The sequence below is a fragment of the Microtus pennsylvanicus genome, chromosome 4, assembly GCF_037038515.1.
Source record: "Microtus pennsylvanicus isolate mMicPen1 chromosome 4, mMicPen1.hap1, whole genome shotgun sequence".
In the NCBI taxonomy this organism is placed as follows: Eukaryota; Metazoa; Chordata; class Mammalia; order Rodentia; family Cricetidae; genus Microtus; species Microtus pennsylvanicus.
The window spans coordinates 132,890,750-132,910,588 of NC_134582.1; the positions used below are offsets into that span (position 1 = coordinate 132,890,750).

General features: G+C 41.4%; 2 protein-coding genes across 18 annotated transcripts in view; one reads left to right on the plus strand and one right to left on the minus strand.

Annotated features, from left to right (window-relative positions):
- Window positions 1-5,239, plus strand: part of Cacnb2 (calcium voltage-gated channel auxiliary subunit beta 2) — a 345,264-nt gene extending 340,025 nt beyond the window's left edge. For 8 of the 15 annotated variants that reach the window (XM_075970550.1, XM_075970542.1, XM_075970538.1 and 5 more), the window contains 3 exons: window positions 1,085-1,180; window positions 2,513-2,701; window positions 3,513-5,239. In XM_075970550.1, coding sequence (XP_075826665.1) covers window positions 1,085-1,180; window positions 2,513-2,701; window positions 3,513-4,004 — 777 coding nt within the window. In that variant the 3' untranslated portion in view covers window positions 4,005-5,239. The remainder of the gene's footprint in view (window positions 1-1,084; window positions 1,181-2,512; window positions 2,702-3,512) is intronic. The other 7 variants (XM_075970543.1, XM_075970548.1, XM_075970539.1 and 4 more) reach the window with 1 other exon arrangement.
- Window positions 1-19,839, minus strand: part of Nsun6 (NOP2/Sun RNA methyltransferase 6) — a 52,251-nt gene that overhangs the window by 4,876 nt on the left and 27,536 nt on the right. Inside the window, exons 9-13 of one of the 3 annotated variants that reach the window (XM_075970554.1) lie at window positions 16,860-17,008; window positions 12,483-12,608; window positions 7,815-9,555; window positions 6,767-6,834; window positions 5,621-6,305 (exon numbers count right to left, since the gene is read on the minus strand). In XM_075970554.1, the coding sequence (XP_075826669.1) occupies window positions 9,322-9,555; window positions 12,483-12,608; window positions 16,860-17,008 (509 nt within the window). In that variant the 3' untranslated portion in view covers window positions 5,621-6,305; window positions 6,767-6,834; window positions 7,815-9,321. Of the gene's footprint in view, window positions 1-5,620; window positions 6,835-7,814; window positions 9,556-12,482; window positions 12,609-16,859; window positions 17,009-19,839 lie in introns of those variants that run through there. The other 2 variants (XM_075970556.1, XM_075970555.1) reach the window with 2 other exon arrangements.

Sequence of the window (19,839 nt, forward strand, 5' to 3'; positions counted from 1 at the left end):
ACACGCTTGGCATCTACATACATGGTGGTAAAGCTGTTAATAGTCCAAGCATGAATACATGTAGTAGCAAACACATGTTTATGTCCTCCCAGTTTCACATAAGAATGTCCTGATGCAGTAGGGGTAAACTGTTTAACACTGTGTAATGAACTAAAACGTTCAGCTACTGTCCAGAGCAGACTGTCTCAAGGAGGAACACCAACGCCACTGTGCAACTCTCGTTCTAGGACTAAGGACAGGATGCTCATTCGGACTCATGTACTTAGGTCTTTCCTTAAGCAAATCAGTCCAACACTCCAAAAGAACCGCTTGTTGCCATCAACACTAATACTAAACAATGAAGTATGTAAATATGCAAGAGATACAGAATCCACAAATGACCTTACATGTCATGCATGGTAAAGGGGCAGTTAACTTCCAGTACAGATCACAGGACTGTTCTTACTCTGGTACACTAAGCTGTTCTCTGTGGCTACTGAGTCTTTATGGCCATGGGACTTTATGGGAATGAACTTGCTAGTCTTCAGTACAGTCACAGAATGCCACCAAGTCTCTGAAGAGGCACAACTGGCACCTCCCCCTTTATTTAACTGTGTTTCTATAGTGGTCTCTTTACAAATATCAGTGAAACTGTACACTAAAGCAAATTAAAGGTTTCTTAAGTGGTTTATATTAACATGTGCCAGATGTATTTCTGACTGAATTAATAGTGCTAAGATTTCTGATAAATGCAAGAAATATTTCCTACAAACAATGGCCCTCTGGGGTTCACAATATTTTTAAACTTAAATAGGTCATGAGGCATAAAGTTTGAGAATTGTTAGGCTAGAAAAAAAGAGTCCACACCAGCCTTATACTAGTGTTTAAGCTTGCAAGAGACTTATGCAAGACTGTTAATTTTGTGGTTAATCCCTGTTGTATTTTATTTCTTAATGATAGATGCCTGTCTTCCATGTATATAATGTATTATATATATTATGGATATGTATGTATTGTATATTCTGTATTTATAAAATACTCCGTAGTGTACCCTGTAGCTTACCCAAGTACAGATATTCCTGTTACAAATGCCTACCATTTTCAGGTTTTACAAAGGTTAATAAAATCTCGAGGGAAATCGCAAGCAAAACACCTCAATGTCCAGATGGTAGCTGCTGATAAACTGGCCCAGTGTCCTCCGGTAAGTTATCTATATGGTGCAAAAGCTGAAGAGATCAGACCTACATTTTAAAAAGCTGCAGTTATGTACCTGTGGGAAGATACTCCTCCTCACTTACAATGGTATTTATTCCAAAAGCGTAAAGTATACCGCAGCATGTGTGACCATGCATTTTGAGCATCCTTACGCCAGATCAGATCAGATCAGATCACCCTTCCAAAAATGCCACCTGCATCCTTTACAGGCCTCACTTCCTAATATTGTGGTGTTTAAGATGGACCTATTGGATGCTGGTTCTTATCCACATCTAGTCACAGGGAATAAGTTGTCTCCTCTTAACAAGTGTTTGAGAAATTGACTTGGGACCATGTCAAACTAAATGTTGACTTCCTTATAGGAGAATGCAGATGTGAGCTTCCTTACCACAGCATACATGGAGGTCAGAGGACAACGGTAGCTGTTGGTCCCCACTTTCTATCTTACTGGAGATTAGTTCTCTTGTTGTGGTCCAATGTGTATGCCTGGCTAGCTGGCTGGCTGATTTCCAAGATTCTCTTGCCTGTAGCCTGTGTTCCTGTAGGAATGCTGGAATGATAGAAGCTCAGTGCTAGGCACCTTGTTTGGGCACGGGGTCTGGAGATTCAAATTCGGGCCCTCACAGTGGCACAGCAAGCACTTTTATCCAGTGAGCTAGCTCATCATCCCAAACCAACTTTTAAACACCAGGTTTCCCAGAAACACATTCCTAATTTTATATATTATACTTTGGGACAATAGATCCCATCTAGTGTTCATTAAAGTACAACTATTTCAAAAGTTATAAAAGATGTAATTCTGGATTTGATTGATTTAAAGTATGTTAAATCTCTAGATCAATGATTTTAAATATTCAAAAGCAAAGAACCTCTCCTCCCACCGAACTGTGCAGTTTGGATCATGTCAAAATGTCAGTAGTTTGAGCTACTTCTGCCAAAGTACATGACCTAATCCTGCCTCATCAGCTTCCAGAACTTCCTGCAGTCTGTAAAAAGAACAAGCCCCTTTCTAAATTGTTTGGATTTGCCATGTGTTCCTACCATAGTATCAGTATGCTTTTTCCACCCCTGATAATAACTCCCCTGCACTGCCCTTACCAATCATCCTGACAGCTGTCCACTTTCAGGCAATTAGTTAGCCATTCAGTGTTTTAATTAGCGATTTGAAGTGACACATGCATAAGCTAAGACTCAGCTAAGGGAAAATGGAAAAACAGGGCAAGAACAAGGCCTCTCTCTCCTCTGCTTATAGGTTTGGGGAGGGGAGGGACCTTGGTCCTGGGTTGCATTAATGTGCTATCTGAAATGCTTGCTTTAGCAGGAGTCATTTGATGTGATCTTGGATGAGAACCAGCTTGAGGACGCTTGTGAACATCTCGCCGACTATCTGGAGGCCTACTGGAAGGCCACCCACCCACCCAGCAGTAACCTCCCCAACCCTCTCCTTAGCCGAACATTAGCCACTTCAGCTTTACCCATGAGCCCCACCCTAGCCTCTAATTCACAGGTAAGAGGGCTTCCTTTTATGGTGGTCTTCACTGAGCTATTCCCCGGCACTCAACCCAAAGAGGTAATTCAGGGCTTGCTCTACTACCCTTTGCTCACCAGACTAAGACATGTGCCATTTAACCCAGTCTCTCTGAGTTGTGCACCCATGAACAAAGAACTAAGTCAAGTATGAGCTGTGTACCTGGAAGCAAAGAACTGTAAACGGAACACACTGCAAACAGCTGAGCCTCTGGAGCCACTGACTGCACTAAGATGGTAGATCGTGTTTACAACCTCAGCCCGTTCCTTGGCTGTCCCTGCTCCAAAACCGTAATAGGGAGCTAGCTCAGATGGCTTAAATATTGACTCAGAGGAGTCGTATTTAGCTCCATATTCCACTTGCTTATAATCTTAGCTTTTTGGTGGGCTGAGGCAGGCAATGAAAGTAAGCAGCCAAATTAAGGACACCCTCCTTTGTGAGGGTTCTAGAATAGTACATGTCCCATTAAATGCCCCATCGTAATGAGTTTTAATCTACTCAAAGCAGATTAGTTACAGCTATGTGGTATAGACACCTGTATTGGTACTAGAATCACAAAAGACTATAAAAGAACACTCTTTCCCCATCATTACAATGAAATGTTACTATGAGCACAAGTCCAGTTTAAGCAGTGCCTCTAGGAGTTTCAAAAGTGCCTACGGTCGGCTAGGCTTCATTTCAGCACTCTGGGTACTTCAAAGGGATGTACTTACACGGTGCTGTTCTCTATACACTTTAACGTTCCGTAGGTTCTGTCCTTAGTTGATGCCCTCATGTGTCCCTTCTCCAGGGTTCTCAAGGTGATCAGAGGACTGATCGCTCTGCTCCCAGGTCTGCTTCCCAGGCTGAAGAAGAACCTTGCCTGGAACCAGTCAAGAAATCCCAGCATCGTTCTTCTTCCTCAGCCACACACCAAAATCACCGCAGTGGGACAGGTCGCGGCCTCTCTAGGCAAGAGACATTTGACTCTGAAACCCAGGAGAGCCGAGACTCTGCCTATGTGGAGCCAAAGGAAGATTATTCACATGAACACGTGGACCACTATGCCCCACACCGCGAACATAACCACAGAGACGAGACCCACAGCAGCAATGGCCACAGACACAGGGAGTCTCGCCACCGCTCTAGGGACACGGGTCGAGAGCAGGACCACAACGAGTGCAACAAGCAACGGAGCCGGCATAAATCGAAGGATCGCTACTGTGACAAGGAAGGGGAAGTGATATCCAAGAGAAGGAACGAGCCCGGCGAGTGGAATAGGGACGTCTACATCCGTCAATGACCGTGTGTGTTCCTGCCCCCAAATTTTGTATAACATCATCCTTAAGCAAAATCTCTGGGGACTACATTGTAACCATCTGTGACCTGTCCTGTATATTGTATTGCTGTTGCTTCAATAGCAATAGCATGCAACCAAGTATTAATATACATTCTCTTGAAAGTACCACATAAATTGGCCTAGTACAGCTACAGTCCTCCATCTTTATCCCGGACTCTCCAAAAGCAGTTTGGGGCCGCTGCCACTTAACAGAGTGGCTTCAGAAATGCAGTTAATGTATCCAGTGAGCCAGATGCAGCACAGATAACAAGTGGAATTTCTCCAGATTTTTAATACCCAGATACCTGACCCGTCATTCTTTCATGGACCATTGTTTCTTGCTTGTACCTCTGGCTGACTAAATTTGGGGACAGATTCAGTCTTGCCTTACACAAAGGGGATTATAAAGTTAGAATCTATTTTCTATGTACTAGTACTGTGTACTGTATAGACAGTTTGTAAATGTTATTTCTGCAAACACCTTATTATAATTATATAATATATATATATATATCAGTTTGATCACAATATTTTAGGGTATTAATGCCAAGTCAGCAGATTTGCTTTATGAATCACAGGGACTAGAAATGCCCACATTCAGGAAATTTTTAACAACATTGTCTAGACACCTCTCCCCATTCTAGAAGAGAGCCTGTACATATTGTAAATATGTGTGGTTGTTTGACTTGAGGTTTGATTTCTGAATGTTAGCCCATCCGTTTAAGTTTTTAATTTTAACCATAAATTATGGTGATTATAACCAAACCCCAGAGGATTTTCTACTCCATGCAATCCACACTGATTGTGACAAACACGTTTTTAGCAGCTAGTGTCTGTGATAGTCACTGCACTGGAACCCGCCATGTGCACGCGTGTGAGTGCGTGAGCGACTGGAGAAGTGGAAGGCAAACGATTGAGGCAGAAACGTCCACCTGGCTTAGGATTTAATTATGTTCCATGTTGTTTTAAAACCCATTGAGCAGCCAGGGAATGTGAAGAAGCTTGCTGCCAAAGGTAACTAGGGAAGCACTTATCTGCTGACTCCGTGCTGGAGCTCCTGACAACAGAAAACACGGGCATCTTGGACTGTGCGTGTTCCACTGGAAATGTACAACCTTGTGTGTCAGCGTATTTTTAGTAAGAAATGTTTACACAGCTTGTGCAATTATTTCGTAGGGAAATAAATTTTTATAACTTATCCCACTTCACCTTCTAACCTTGCCTATTGCTCCTATTGTTTATCTCCAGTTACCTGCTGGTCTTCTCCCAGAATCAACCCAAACAGTTTCACTGTCTATCAGAACCCAGAAGTGCTCCTTATAACCAAAGTTTCTGCTAAATCGTTAGAACCTATTAGGGCAAAATGGAATGACTTGAAGCAAAAAAAGTTAATACTTTCTTACATGAGACACTTACTCTGAAGGAAAACCCAGAAGACACTTTCTTCATGCTTTAATTTGCCTGCTCTAAGAAGTGTACAATGCTCTTATGCTAAGGCTATAAAACCTCGGTATCTCTCAGGAGTCCAGTGCTGATGGCTAAGTTAGACTGTATTGGTTGCATGGGCCCTAGCATTTGAAGTTTTTCCCAGGAAAACACCTATTTGTGATTATCCAACTAGATCCATATATTACTAAAACAAATAATTGTTCTAATAAAATATTTTTTGATTAGTTTCCTGGATATTCCAGGTTCTTCCCAAATACTCTTAGGCACTTATGAGTAAAGCAGTTTTTTATTTAAAGCAGTTTTATGCTTAATACTTTATCCTATACTCAAGAAAACAAAGGCATTTAAAATATGAATTGCAAACACTATTTTACCAGTGTTTTAGTGGCTTGTCAAATGAAAATTTCCCCTTAGAATCAGCACTATACTACTTACAGAATTTACAGACTATACCCAAATTAACATCTACTCAACTTAAGACTGTTCTCATAAAATAAAATGTACGCATTTGTCACAGATGTTTGGCCGTAAGGTAATCCGTTCCTGTGTGTTATTTCATCCCAAGGATGTCTCTGAGGCACTCAGACTCAGGAAGGATGGCGTTTCTCTCGCGTGCTGTCGGTCATCACTCATCCCTTTCAAAGAATAGTTCTGAAAGTATCCACCTGGTCAATTCTGCACCCAATTTGTAGGTCCTCGCTTTACCATGAATTTTTGTGCACATCAAAGCATTCCTTTCTTCTGCTGAAGGAGCTGACATAGCGCACGTCTGTAGAAAACTGCACAGTGGGTCTATGTCAGCAGTGTAGGGCACGTCTAGAAATAAGAAAACAATTCCAAGGAAGCTGGGGGTATTTACTGACTTGGGGAATGTAATGAGCAATCACAATCAAAGGCTCAATCTTAACGTACTCAGTTGTAGAATTCTGACTTCTTTTTTCTGTCAGCCAGGAGGTGATGGAAATGGAGTCAACAGTGTTATTCTCCCATGTCAGTCATTCAGCTTTTCCTATGCTCTTTCTCTACTGCTCTTAACTTACTGATTCCAAAAAAGGTGCTGCTAAGCGTAGGATGTCTTATAGAAACACTGTACTTCGAGACAGTGCCACATTTTCTGCTCTGCATTCCTGTTAAACAAACACTCATTGTCACGACCCTGTACTGTTTAACGAGCTTGGTGTCGAGTCGTTCATGGAAACAAAGAGCTGGCATCTACACTGTTTACCAGCGGTGTTCATTGCCATCTTAGGAATGAATAAGTCAGATCCCACACTTACCATGTGGAATATCTTTATCCAGCCGATGCCAATATCCTGGTGTTCTTTTGGTAATCTTCTCTCCATGTCTAATTTAAGAAAACAATAAAAAATAAAAAAACCAAGGTAGGTAGAAAATTTTTACAGTGTAAACCAGAGAGGCATCTTCTTCCTACCTTATTCAAACCTGTAGAATAATTCAGATTCCTACTTAGAAATTTATCTCATGTTTAAGAGGACCCACAGCTTCCCTATCTGCTCAGTGAGGGGCTGCCACTCCTCCTTGATGCTCTGCTCTTATTCCAGCCAATGTCGTACTGCTGGCACTCGGTCTTACTAACTGCTTTACTTCACTTAGCTATAGAAATTAAAATCTAACATACGATTTTCATTAACATGTACTTACCACTGAATTAAATATTTTTCTGTTTTCATAGAAATAATCTATATTAAAACTATGTTTAAAAGGAATGTTAATATCCTTCCACGTGTCCCTGATTGTTTTCATTTATTGCACCTTTTTCTAACATTTTTGTGTCCTTGAAGAATGTGCAGTTTGCTTTGAAATTTGAGGGAATAAATCCACTGACAATGGCCCATGTTAATAGGAAAGCTGTTAACAGTATTCTGTGTCCTTGATGTTTTAAACACAAGCAGAGTTGTCTTTTGTTAGCTCTGCATGTACTCTGGGTTTACTAGAACGGTTAAAAGTTGACACCATGCAAATTTGCTGCTAGGCTATTTCTCTCTCAGTCTCACCCCAGCTTAGCACATAAGGATGTACAGAGAGCAGGGGAAAAAAAGCAATGATTATGGCATTGCTTAAAATAGAGTCTTTTAAAACCAGAGGGGTTGCACTGAGTCCCAGAAACAGAAGTACCACAAGGAGATGGTGTTTCTCTTCAGTCAAAATAGCACCTACTGGACACAGGCAAAATGAAAGATGGAAAGGGTTTGCTTATATACTTGAATCTTAGGAAATTCAATATAAATTTTCATATTCAATAAACACCTATTGACTATCCACTCTGAAGCAGTGACTATAAAAGAAAAAAACTAGTTTACCTACCCTGGTACATTTCTAAGTGAGCTCGGGTTAACCACAGTAAAATGGCATCATAACGTGCTGTGAGCCGTGGACACAGGCACTTGGATGTGGAGCTCAGAGCTGTTCAAAGAGATGTTCTCCAGGAAGAAGCCATCAAAAGCTTTACTGATCCAAGAGCTGCTGCGATCTTCATGGATATGGTAAGTTGCTGAGAGACCTTCCCACAGGAAACCTACGAGGGAAAGAAAGTAGCAGCAATTGGTTTCAATTGTCCATCTGACACAACAAAGTCCAGTAATTTGGAAGGATGTAAATGAAAGATAACAAACCAGTCTGGTGTGTTCCATGTGAGACCTCTCAAGTGTTGCTGGGTACTGGACATCTCAACAGTTTATCTACGCAGCAGGTAGAATGAAGCCAGTCTGAAGACATGACGGAGTTTTTGAAAAGCATATACTCAGGCTGCTGGTGTGGCCCAGGCAGACTGGATATACTATCCCAGGTAGACTAGCCACAGTGGCAGGATGCCTGGTCATTCCTGCACACTGCCTTAGGTTCTTGTTTTTTGTCTGAGGTCAGTTAAGATTTAATTAAGAAGAGCTTTTATTTGGTCTTTTCTATCAGACACAGTTGCCTAAAGCTTGTCTTCTATGAAGCTGCTTACATTCTTCAAGAGAAGCCAAAGCCCAGCAGAAAGTGCCAGGCCAGGTCTTAGCTGTCAGCCACTGTTTTCTGCTCCCTATCAAGCATGTTTCTGTTATCTTGCATGATTTCTGTTCCAGAAAATGATAAACTACAGCCAAAATATGGATTACTTTTGTGTTTTAGTCTACAAAGTAAAAACCTTTATTTTATCTTTTAGATTATTATCTAGCACAATTCCAAATTTCATTTAGGAGAGCAGAGGCTGATGAAATGGCTTAGCAGGTAAAAGCATTTGCCATACAAACCTGACGACACCAATTCAAGCAGGGGCAACTTCCACGTGTGTGCCATGGCACGAGCAGAACTTCCACACACAGATCATGCTCAATAAATAAGGGAATCAATCTTTAAAGTAAAAGAGTCTGACTTAGAATTAGTAAGCGGAAGGGGAGGGGCAGAGCTCAGGTAACAAGCCTACTTACCTCAGTCATGATGCACGCAGTGTGACTACTGCCCATGGCCTGAATGCTTAATGCAATAACTACTGCCAGATTTGGAACACAAAACACGTTTTTTCATAACCACATGAAAAGTTCAGAGTTTTATTCTTTTGGTTTTGGACTATTTTTTTCACATTAGAAAAAACCATATGAGTTAAAACTGACATTATACTCCAGACTCTGAGGGGATTCCTCCTTGCCTTTTGTATCATAAAAGGCACATCATGTTTTCCCAGCCTCCCCGACATCTGCAGAGCTACTTAAACACACTGCTCCTTCTGTTACCACCTTCCTGTGTCCCAAACAAACACGCCATCACTCCACTGGCCTGAAAACACTTAGGTGTAAGAAAAACCAACACACAGAGAAAATATTCTGAATTTTCAGTTCCAAGAAACCTTCTCCTCTGTGCTTTTACATTTTAGAAACTTTGCAATAAAGAAGCCTATACAGTCCCTGTTGGCCAGCCAGATCATGTCTTCTCTCTTGGCATCTTGAAGACAATCAGGGTCCACACTCTGCAGTGGCACAACTGATGGGTCAAATCGCTGCAGCTGTCTCAGTTGTTCCAGGGACAGGCCAGCTCCCAACATTCCTTCTCCTCCGATCTGTGGCTCCTGTTGGGAAGAAATAAACAAATGTCCTATAATTAGTAAGCTGCCTCTTTGTAGCTTAAGTTACAAAGGCAAACTGGTTGTGCATCTGACCCCTCCCAGAAGCATACAGAGACGTAAATATTCTTGCTTTTATGGGATGCACATGCCAATCTGAGGGAAGCAGAGAAGCAGTCATCTGTGGCCACCTGATGGAGGAGTTCTTGCTTATTTAGGATCCTCCATGCTTATCAAGTACTATGATTTTATGAAATGCCTACAGGTTATGATTAGAAGCCTGTAGACTTAAAAATGCAGTCCTAACATATTTCAGCTATAAGACCTAAGCAAGCAGCTTTACCTAACTCCATTTATCCAAGTATACAATAGGTAAAATACCAGTTCTTTTTTTGTTTTGTTTTCATAATTTTATAGCTCTTGAAGACTCAGTTTTCAAACCATGTAGTACATTTCTCTTCTGACTATGAGTAAAGAATGATGAATTTCATTGACTTTTAATTGTTAGTAGAGTTTTTAAACTCAGGTTGATAAAAATGGCCAAGGCTGCTATTGATGGCTGTTACAGCAGTGGTACTGGGCACAGTCCCTCTATGTGCCTGGAACTCCTGCCTTGCCCACTCTGCTGCAATAGGCCCAAAGCAGATTCTTTATTAACCAACGGTATTCACAGCATACAGAGGGGAATCCCACATCAATGTCTAGTTTCTTGAGTTCTTTATATATTTTGGAGATCAGTCTTCTGCCTGATGTGGGGTTAGTAAAGATCTTTTCCTATTCTTGTAGGCTGCCATTTTGTCTTAGTGACCGTGTCCTTTGCCTTACAGAAGCTTCTCAGTTTCAGGAGGTCTCATTTATTAACTGTTGCTCTCAGCAATCTGTGCTACTGGGACTATATTTAGGAAGGGGTCTCCTGTGCCCATGCATTCAAGGCTACTTTCCACTTTCTCTTCAATGAGGTTCAGTATGGCTGGATTTATACTGAGGTCTTTGATCCATTTGGACTTGAGTTTTGTGAATGGCAACAGATCTGGATCTATTTGCATTCTTCCACATGTTGACATCTAGTTATGCCAGCACCATTTGTTGAAGATGCTTTCTTTTTTCCATTGTATAATTTTAACTTCTTTGTCAAAAATCAGATGTTCATAGGTGTGTGGATTAATATCAGGGTCTTTGATTTGATTCCATTGGTCTACCTGTCCTGTTTTTATGTCCATACAAAGCTGTTTTCATCACTGTAGCTCTATAGGAGAGCTTGATGTCAGGGATGGTGATGCCTCTGGAAGTTCCTGTATTGTACAGGATTGTTTTGGCTATTCTGGGTTTTTTGTTTTTTCCATATGAAGCTGAGTACTGTTTTTTCAAGGTCTGCGAAGTATTGTGCTGGGATTTTGATGGGGATTGCATTGAATCTATAGATTGCTTTTGGTAGGATTACCATTTTTACTTTTTTGACCCTACCTGTCTATCCAAGAGCATGGGAGATCTTTCCATTTTCTGAGATCTTCCACAATTTCTTTCTTCAAAGATTTAAAGTTCTTGTGGTACAAGTCTTTCACTTCTAAGCTAAATAAAGAATCGATATTGGGCCTAGTATATCACAGACTCTCAGCAAGTGGAACTTTATCAGTGAAGGAAATGAGCAGTCAGGCCTCACATTCTCTAACAGCAAATGGAGCCGGCCCCGAGACATTTAAAATACCTTTAACCGACTCTGTGACAGAAGTTTTCCTATTTTACACACACTAGAAAAATACATATTAGAAAAGGATATATAAACCATGGCTACATCAACTAGGTTTGAAGGAATATAAATAAATTCAGTGAGTTTTGAAAACCACTAGTGCCAAATATTCATAAATACCAACAAGCCATCATTCCACAACAGGTGTTTTAGACACTGGTGGAAAAGAAACTGCAGTCAGGAAAACATTGTCATCATATATGGCAGTGAGGGGAGAACCTTCCATTAATTACTCCTTTATACACATTCCACGTAAATTCTGAAGTCTTGCTTCCATTTACATGTAATTGTCTCAATCTCTCTGTCTAGGGCCATTTCTAGATTGTTTTATCTTTAACCTTTATCTTCTGCCTGTTAAGAGTTCTGCATAGGAAGCCATAAAGTCAGCTGCCCAATGTCTCTGAATGTCAGCATCCCTATAGACACAGAATCAGCTTTATAAAAAGCATAACAAAAACTCAGATTAGTGCCCACTAAAACAAACAACAAAGGGTTTTAAATTATCCTATATTAACATAAAAGTGTAAAGGGTGACACTCCTGAGCTTGTCCCCATGGCTTTTTTTTTTTTTAAAGTATACTGCAGCCCACTTTTGAAGAGGTGTGTTTGATGTGGCAGGAAGCAAAAATGTTCAATCTTTTTCAAATCAAAAAAAATGTAGGACTGGGAATGAAGTAAAAGTCTTATATGGGGATGGAGAAATGGCTCAATGGTTAAGAGCACGTGCTGCCCTTCAGAGGACCAGATTTGTTCTTAGCATCCCTATATGGTTCACAACCATCTGTAATCCAGATTCAGGGGACTTGATACCTTTTCTGACCTGATGGGCAACAAGAATGCACAAGGTATATTTACATACATGTGAGCAAAATACAAATATACATGAGTAAATCTATCCAAAAAGAAAAACAGGAAAGCATTTTTTGAAGATTCAGTGTTAATACCAACAAGTGGAATAAACGACAGAAAGATGCCCAAGCCCATCCGGTTTAGCACTGGCAGACAGCAGAGAGCAGATGCTTTCTCATTTGGTCATGTGAACCCCCATGGTCAGTCAGAAAACACAATCACTCGTATGAACAGAGCACTTCAGAGTCCTGATGCAGGTCTCCATAACATTCTGTATATGCCAGTGCACATCATACTCTGAGACGCTGGTAACACTGGAAAATGTTAGTGTTCTCACCTGGGGTTGAAGCTGAAGGCAGGGGAACGTTGTAAGGGCCCAGGCAACTTGCTCTTCATTTTCTGCCAGAGTGACTGTACATGTGCTGTAAACCAGCACTCCCCCTGGCTTCAGCAGCTGAACCGCCTAAAGAAAGCAAGGATCAGACAATGCATGCCATAAGACCCAATAAATACCCGAAGTAAGTTAGAGAATGGCACACTGTATCTTGAAAGCACTTGGTAGTGATAAAATGCTGTCCTGTATGACATAGCCTGTTCCTGTAGTTATAGCACAATGTATACCCTGCTGATGCATGCAGCCTTACCTGGGAACTTTATGATTTACACAGACTTAGCCTCTCACATACATCCTTCAGTTAATTCCCTTCCTATAATGTCTTTATTCCCAAACTTATATATGTAGGGAGACCTCCTTTCTGAATTCATGTATAAGTATTCAGTTGTCATGTCAACGTTTCTGCTACCTCAGCAAATGTGTCCCCAAACAAATACTCATCATTCTCTGAAACCTGCTAGAAGAGGTTTTCCAGGCTTCCCAGAACTCCTCCCTGAACCACAGGGCACCAACTATGCTTGCAGTCCTTTACTTTCCCCATCCACTAGCCAGCCCCATGGCCCTTCTTTCAATATATAATGCAGAGATGGCTCAGTGCGTAAAAGCCCTTACTGCTCCTGCAGAAGACCAAGTCCCAGCACCCATATGATAGTTCACAACTGCTTATAATTCCGGCTACAGGGGATCTGATACCCCCTTCTGATATCTGCTGGTGCCTGCATGCACATAGTACTCATACATACATTCAGGTACACATGCATACACATGGAATAAATTTAAAAAAAATGTGTGTGTGAACACACACAGTCCAGTTTTTGGCGACTACTCCCAACGTCCACTACCATCAGTTTCAGCTTCTTTATCTTTCAGCTGCATTGCACAACAGTTAAATCTGCCAACCTGGTTCCCTGCCCTCTATAAGCCTGTCTCCGCACATCAGTGTGAGCAATGCTTTTCAACTTGCTGCTTCTCAGTTTCACAAGCAAAGTCCTGAAAGCATTTTCAAGGCTCTACATAAAGGTGTTCCTGCCACACCGACCTTCCCTGTTGTCTTTCCTGCCCTTCTGGATTAGCAACCTTGTCTTCCTGCTATTCCTGTAGCAACCAAAGTCTCTGCTACCTGAGGAGTCCAGACCAGGTAGACACTCTCCTCCTCCTCCTCCTCCTCCAAGCTGCTTGTTCCTTCACAATGCTCCACCCATTGCTGCTTACAAAGCCCTGTTCTGAAATGTGCTTCCTGATTTAAAAAACCCCACAGCACACCTTTCTTCCTGTAGTTTGCTCTACAGCGTTAATGTCATGTAATACAACAAACTTCCAGTCATAAAAGAAGCTCTTAGAGAAGGCATGGCCTGTCTGCTTTCTCAGTTATGAGCTAGACATCAGTTTGCATGCTGTAGGTATTTAATAGATATTGGGACTACAGTGTGAAAGTAATTTTTTCCCAAATATAAGTTCCTCTTCTCTTTTCTTTTCAGGCAGGTTCTCACATATTCCAGGCTGGCCTCAAATTCTGTCTAGTCAAAGATCCCTATCTCCAGAGTGCTAGGATCACAGGAATGTGCTGTTCCACTCAGTTTATGTCTTACTGGGGAATCTAATCCAGAGCTCCATACATGATAGGAGTAATGACTGATGCTGTCACCTGAACAGGATCTAGAATCACCAAGGAAAAAAGCCTCTTGGCATGTCTGTGACAAATTGTAAGATTAGGTTAACAGAGGTGGCAAGCCCACCTTCAGCGTAGGAGCACTAACCCATAGGCTGAAACGGCGGCGACAAATCCAGTGAAACAGCAGAACGCTTGCCCACTGGGGGGCCCCAAACGCTAGGATAAGTGAGCATCCGATGGTGACCAGAAGAGGGAGCCGTGCTGCAGGGCTCGCCAGGATTGATTCTAAGGCTCTGGACTGATTCTAAGAAGACAGTGAAATGAGTACAAGCATCCACGGATCTCAGCCTCAGTATCTCAGATGCAGAGGGACCAGAAGCCTCCAGTGCCTGTTGCCATAACATCCTCACCATGATGGACTGGCCCTCTGAACGGTGAGCAGAATCAACGCTCCCTTCGCTAAGTGGTTCCCTTGGGTATTTTGTCACAGCAACAACAAGTGACTAACACACCAGGCCAGCGCTCTTCCAGCTGGGCTACGTCATTAATGCTTATCTTTTCAAGCTCAGAGAAATTTTCTCAGTTCTTTGAGGAACTTACACAATGTATTTTGATCATTTTTAGCCTCTTCTCCTGACTTTCCCTTGATTCACGCCATTTCCTACCCATCTAACTCATGTTTCTTCTTTTTTTAATAAACCCCTAATTTTGTTTAAAGTTTTAATTAGAATCTTTTTTAAACTAATAATTCATGTTTGCACCTTAACTGAAATAATATAAACACTGTGGCTCTGTGCCACCTACTATGGTAGACTTTCACAGGAAGCTTCTCAAAGGATCCTTACCAACAGTGAAGCCAGGCTGTTTCCACTGAGGTATTCCTAGCAGATAGTGCTCTACTCCCCATCTCTCCAACTGGAAATCAATGTACCCAAAGTCAATAACATGGAGGAGTCGTGGCTCAAATGAAGACAGTTCTGATCCTAAGGTTTACATTCTCGATGTCTAACCCTGTCTCATACACCTGCTCTCTGACTTCTTCACAGCTGGGCCTCTAGCCATGGCACAGGGCACACCTGCTCTCTGACTTCCCCCTCACGGCTGGGCCTCTAGCCATGGCACAGGGCACACCTGCTCTCTGACTTCCCCCTCACGGCTGGGCCTCTGCACTGAAATCATCCATCCACTCTCGGTAACCTTTCTGAACTTCCATCTTACTCTACCTGAGAACAACAGAAGGGAAAGCACTAAAGCAGTAGCTTCCTTTACCCTTAGGCATTCTGTCTGGAGAGCATCCTTGGTGCTGCTTGGGGCTTTCGTGCCAGAGGCATGTTCTCTGACGACTATTCTGAAAACTATTTAAATAATCCACAACTAGTGCGTCCTTTGTTTATGAAAGGAGGCGGCAAGAAAGAGAGAGCAGAAATGTACTCGAAGACAACCTTAGAGATTGAATAATTACAGCATATTAGTTGTTGCTGAAGTCTATGTATTGTTATTGTAGGAAAGGGGAGACATAATGAACTCATCTCTCATGGAAAGAACACTGCAGTGGGGCTAACGGTGCCTCTGCAGCGAAGAGCACTCACTGCTCTTGCAGAGGACTCAGGCTCAGTTCTCAGCACCCATGTGGCAACTCATCCCGCCTGGATCCAGTTCCAGAGGCCCGTATCCAGTTCCAGGGGCCTTCCGGTTTGTTCAGACTCCTGCATGCAGGCAGTACATATACAGATAAGTAAACATACATCTGCTCAGAAATTTTTAAAAATAGAAAAGTTGAAATTTAAATAGAAGAAATCATATTTTGAAATATACTAATTTTAACAAAACTGACAAAAATTCTCAAATACTCTATGTGTAATGTACTAGATCAATTAAATTTGCAGTTTTATGATCCTTCTACATTCTGGATGTAATCATGCCTAGTTTAATATTGTGTTAGCCTGTTTTAGACTTTAGACTTCTAATCTGATAACTAAACAAAGCCAGGAAGAGTAATTTAATTATATTGAATTATTTACATCAATTAGCAATTGTGCACAAACAACTCGGCCAGTTGTGTTTTTGTTTTGTTGTTCTATTTACATTTAAGGAGTAGACTGTTTACCATCAACTAAATGTCTCACTGAAAACGTTCTATGAGAAACTAGTTGTAATTTTAAAGGAGGGGTCAACACAAAGGAAAACTTCCTACACTAGAGCTGTAACTGGGCAGAATGAGGCACACAAACACACTTGGTATTCCCAATCTCTTCCTTGTCTCTAGAAAATAAATAAATAAAATTTGTGATGTCAACTGAATAATTCAATGACATACATAAGCCATTCATTTGTGAAGGACCCCAATTAAGTAACTACCCTTCTTTCAACATACTCCCTTTGTTCTAACCTCTGTTCCTGGGAATTTGACTATTCTAATTACCTTATAATTGGGCTCATACAAAATTTTCCTTTTGTGTCTGGTTTGCTTCACTTAGCATAGTCTCCAAGTTCATCAATATTGTAGCATGTACCAAATTTCACTCCTCTTTAAGGCTGAATAAATATTTCAAGTGGCCATATCAAATCCTATACATCTAGTCTCTGCCCATGCCTCCTTTTTGCCTTCACCCTTTGACCAGAGTGAAGATTGCTGCCACACACAAAAGCTGTGGTAGACAGAACACAGAACTAGCAATCGTCAGCTTCTTTATGGTGAAAGAGCATACCACATTAAAGAGTTTTCGCTGTAGTGGCTGATATGATGTCACTTCCTTCAAAGTCCAAGTACAGGCCATATTTGGCCTCTGTCCCATTCCACTGCAGGGTGCATCAAGAAGAATCCGGTCAAAAGATTCTGGTAAGAATGGAGGTGCCCCTACAAAAGAGAATTATAAATATTATCTGCTTTCTTACATATAGGTCTAGAAAAGAATAAAATATTCTTGACATATAAACAATAATGAAAAATTAGCATTGTAATCCAAGATATTAAATTAAGAAAAATCCTTTCTCCCTTTAAGCAAGTCCTTAGCTAAGAATTACTTTTATTTCATATAGATTTGATTACATAAGGACTGAAAATGCAGTTGTTATAGACGAGTTTTGATATTATAACACAAACCCACACCAAATCAAATTAAGAACTTTAACTCCTAGTGTTAGAAGCCATAATGCCCCAGAACCAGTACCAATTCCAGTCATCTGTCATAGAGGAAGTCATTTCCTTGGTGATGCCTCCTACAGACAGCACCAGAAAACTTAGGGCCTGCCGGGCTCTGACCAAACATACTGGTCTGGCTGCTATTCTTTAGTCTCCTGGTTTTATGGCCATGTGTATGGCTTCTGTTCACTATGATCCATTAACCTCCTGGATTTACCAGTCCATCAAGTTTTCCTTGTGGTGCTCATGAGTAATTTCTGATGAATTTGGTGTTACTGAAGAAAGTCATGAAACTTGCTTTCTTTACCTGCAAGCTTGCCATTGCTACTGATCGCTTTTATTTAAATCCAGAATTACCTTCTGTTTTTATCTGGTTAGAAGGCTGTAAAGACACAAGCTGTTATTAGTGTCACCCACCTTCATCTAGAATCTTTTTTTTTTTCTGTTTCATCTACTGTTCTGGAAAAAAATATTTTTCCAATAAATCTTTACTTTCTGATGCATACTGGTAATGCCCCCTCATCACCCCCCCGATACAAGTTATACTAGTGTATGCTGTCATTATCATGAGTGTGTGTACTTGCTTTCCAAAATCCTCATCAAAACAGCTGTTTTTGACCAATTGTATCTTTCCTTTAAATAAGTAAATCCTCTGTATAGCTTTTCCCTACTGAAACCATCGTCTTTTTTGCTTGTTTGATTTTGTTTTTATTGAGCTATATATTTTTCTCCCCTCCCTCTTCCCTTCTACCCTCTCCCATGATCCCCATGCTCCCAATTTACTCAGGAAATCTTGTCTTTTTCTACTTCCCATGAAAATTAGATCCATGTACGTCTCTCTTAGGGTCCTCTTGGTTGTCTAGGTTCTCTGGGGCTGTGAATTGTAGGTTGGTTTTCTTTGCTTTATGTTGTGCAAGAGGGATGGCTCAGCCGTTAAAGGCTAGGCTCATAACCATTGCCTTTTCTTACTGAACAGTTATTATCTATAGAAGATAGGAATCTTTCCCATAATATTCTATGATGAATTTCCATAATCTATTATCTTAGCTTTAGTTTTTTAACCTGCATACATAAATGCCAACTATTAAAATTTAGCTTTCATTCTTTCAAGTGGTCCACAGTGTGAATTCATCTTAAATTGGGGCAAATGAAAACCATACTTGCCTGCTGGCTTCTACAGCCACTAACAGGAAGTACAGGAGTGATGGGATGGGATGAGGAGTGCAAAGAAAATGGGAGAACAGACTTTCTCTTCTCCCTCCCTCCCTCCCTCCCTCCCTCCCTCCCTCCCTCCCTCTCTCTCTCTCTCTCTCTCTCTCTCTCTCTCTCGTTTTTTGAGACAGGGTTTCTCTGTGTAACAGCCCTAGTTGTCCTGGAAGAAATAGCTCTTTTAGCTCAGGCTAGCCTCGAACTCACAGAGATCTGTCTACCTCTGCCTCCCAAGTGCTGGGATTAAAACCGCCCAGCTCCTCATCTGTTTTCTTGTCAAAACCTTCACAGCCCTTTTTACCTTGGCACCACCAGTCCCATCCTTTCCTGGAGTAGCCAGAGCCCTCTACAGGTGATATCCCAGGTGCAGGAAGTCCCTGTTCTGTGTGGAGGCGCCTGCCGGCAGCAGCTAAGCAGTGTTCCTCCCAGCAGCTGACAATTCTAGGTCACCACAGAGTTTCCCTTCTGCTTTACAGTCTGTAAGTATCCATTTGCCTTGCTCCTCTTACTGCTTATTTTCATGCTAAGTGGTCTCTCACTGATGTAAATTTATACTAACTTAGCTATTGAAATACTTTGTATATTGTGTTTTTTATTCTGTGACCATCTGAATTCATCTGAATTACAACTCTCAACAACTGCCTAAAAGCTAAGAAATCTGCAATTCTACAAAAAACTTCCATGCAAACTACAGGTTTGTTCTGAACATGCTCCTGAAGCTCGGTATTAGCAGGGCCCTACACTAGGACAAACAAATAACAGGATGTAACTCAGAACTCACTCACACCTATAGGACACAACTATACCTGGAAATCCTGCTGAGGGCAATGGCAATGGCAATGCCTAATCTCACTGCTCCTAATAAACTGTGATGGCTGCTCTTTCTTGCCAATTTGACTGGTTTGAGGAATATCTGAGACATTAGTAAAGTACACTTCTGGGTAAGTTTGTGACGATATTTCCAGAGAAGATCCAATCATAAGAGCCCTAATCTAAGACACTGATCAACTCCTAATGCTGGGAGGCAGTAGAAGACAAGAGGTAGGACTAGTGGAGGACCCTGGGGGAATCTTCTTGGAGGCACTACCTTGCCCTAGCTGTTATTCCCCTTTGCTCTGGTTCCTGGTCGCGCAATGGACTGCTGTGCTCTACCATGCCCTGCCTGCCACTATGGACTAAAACCTCTGACGACAGTGAGCCAAATGACATCTTTCTTCTTTACACTGCCTCTGTCCAACATTTTGTTTCATCCACAAACATGAAGCCAAGACGGTGCACTTAATCAATGACACAGTATGTTATATACACATTAAAGATTAAGATCACAAAAATGGTCA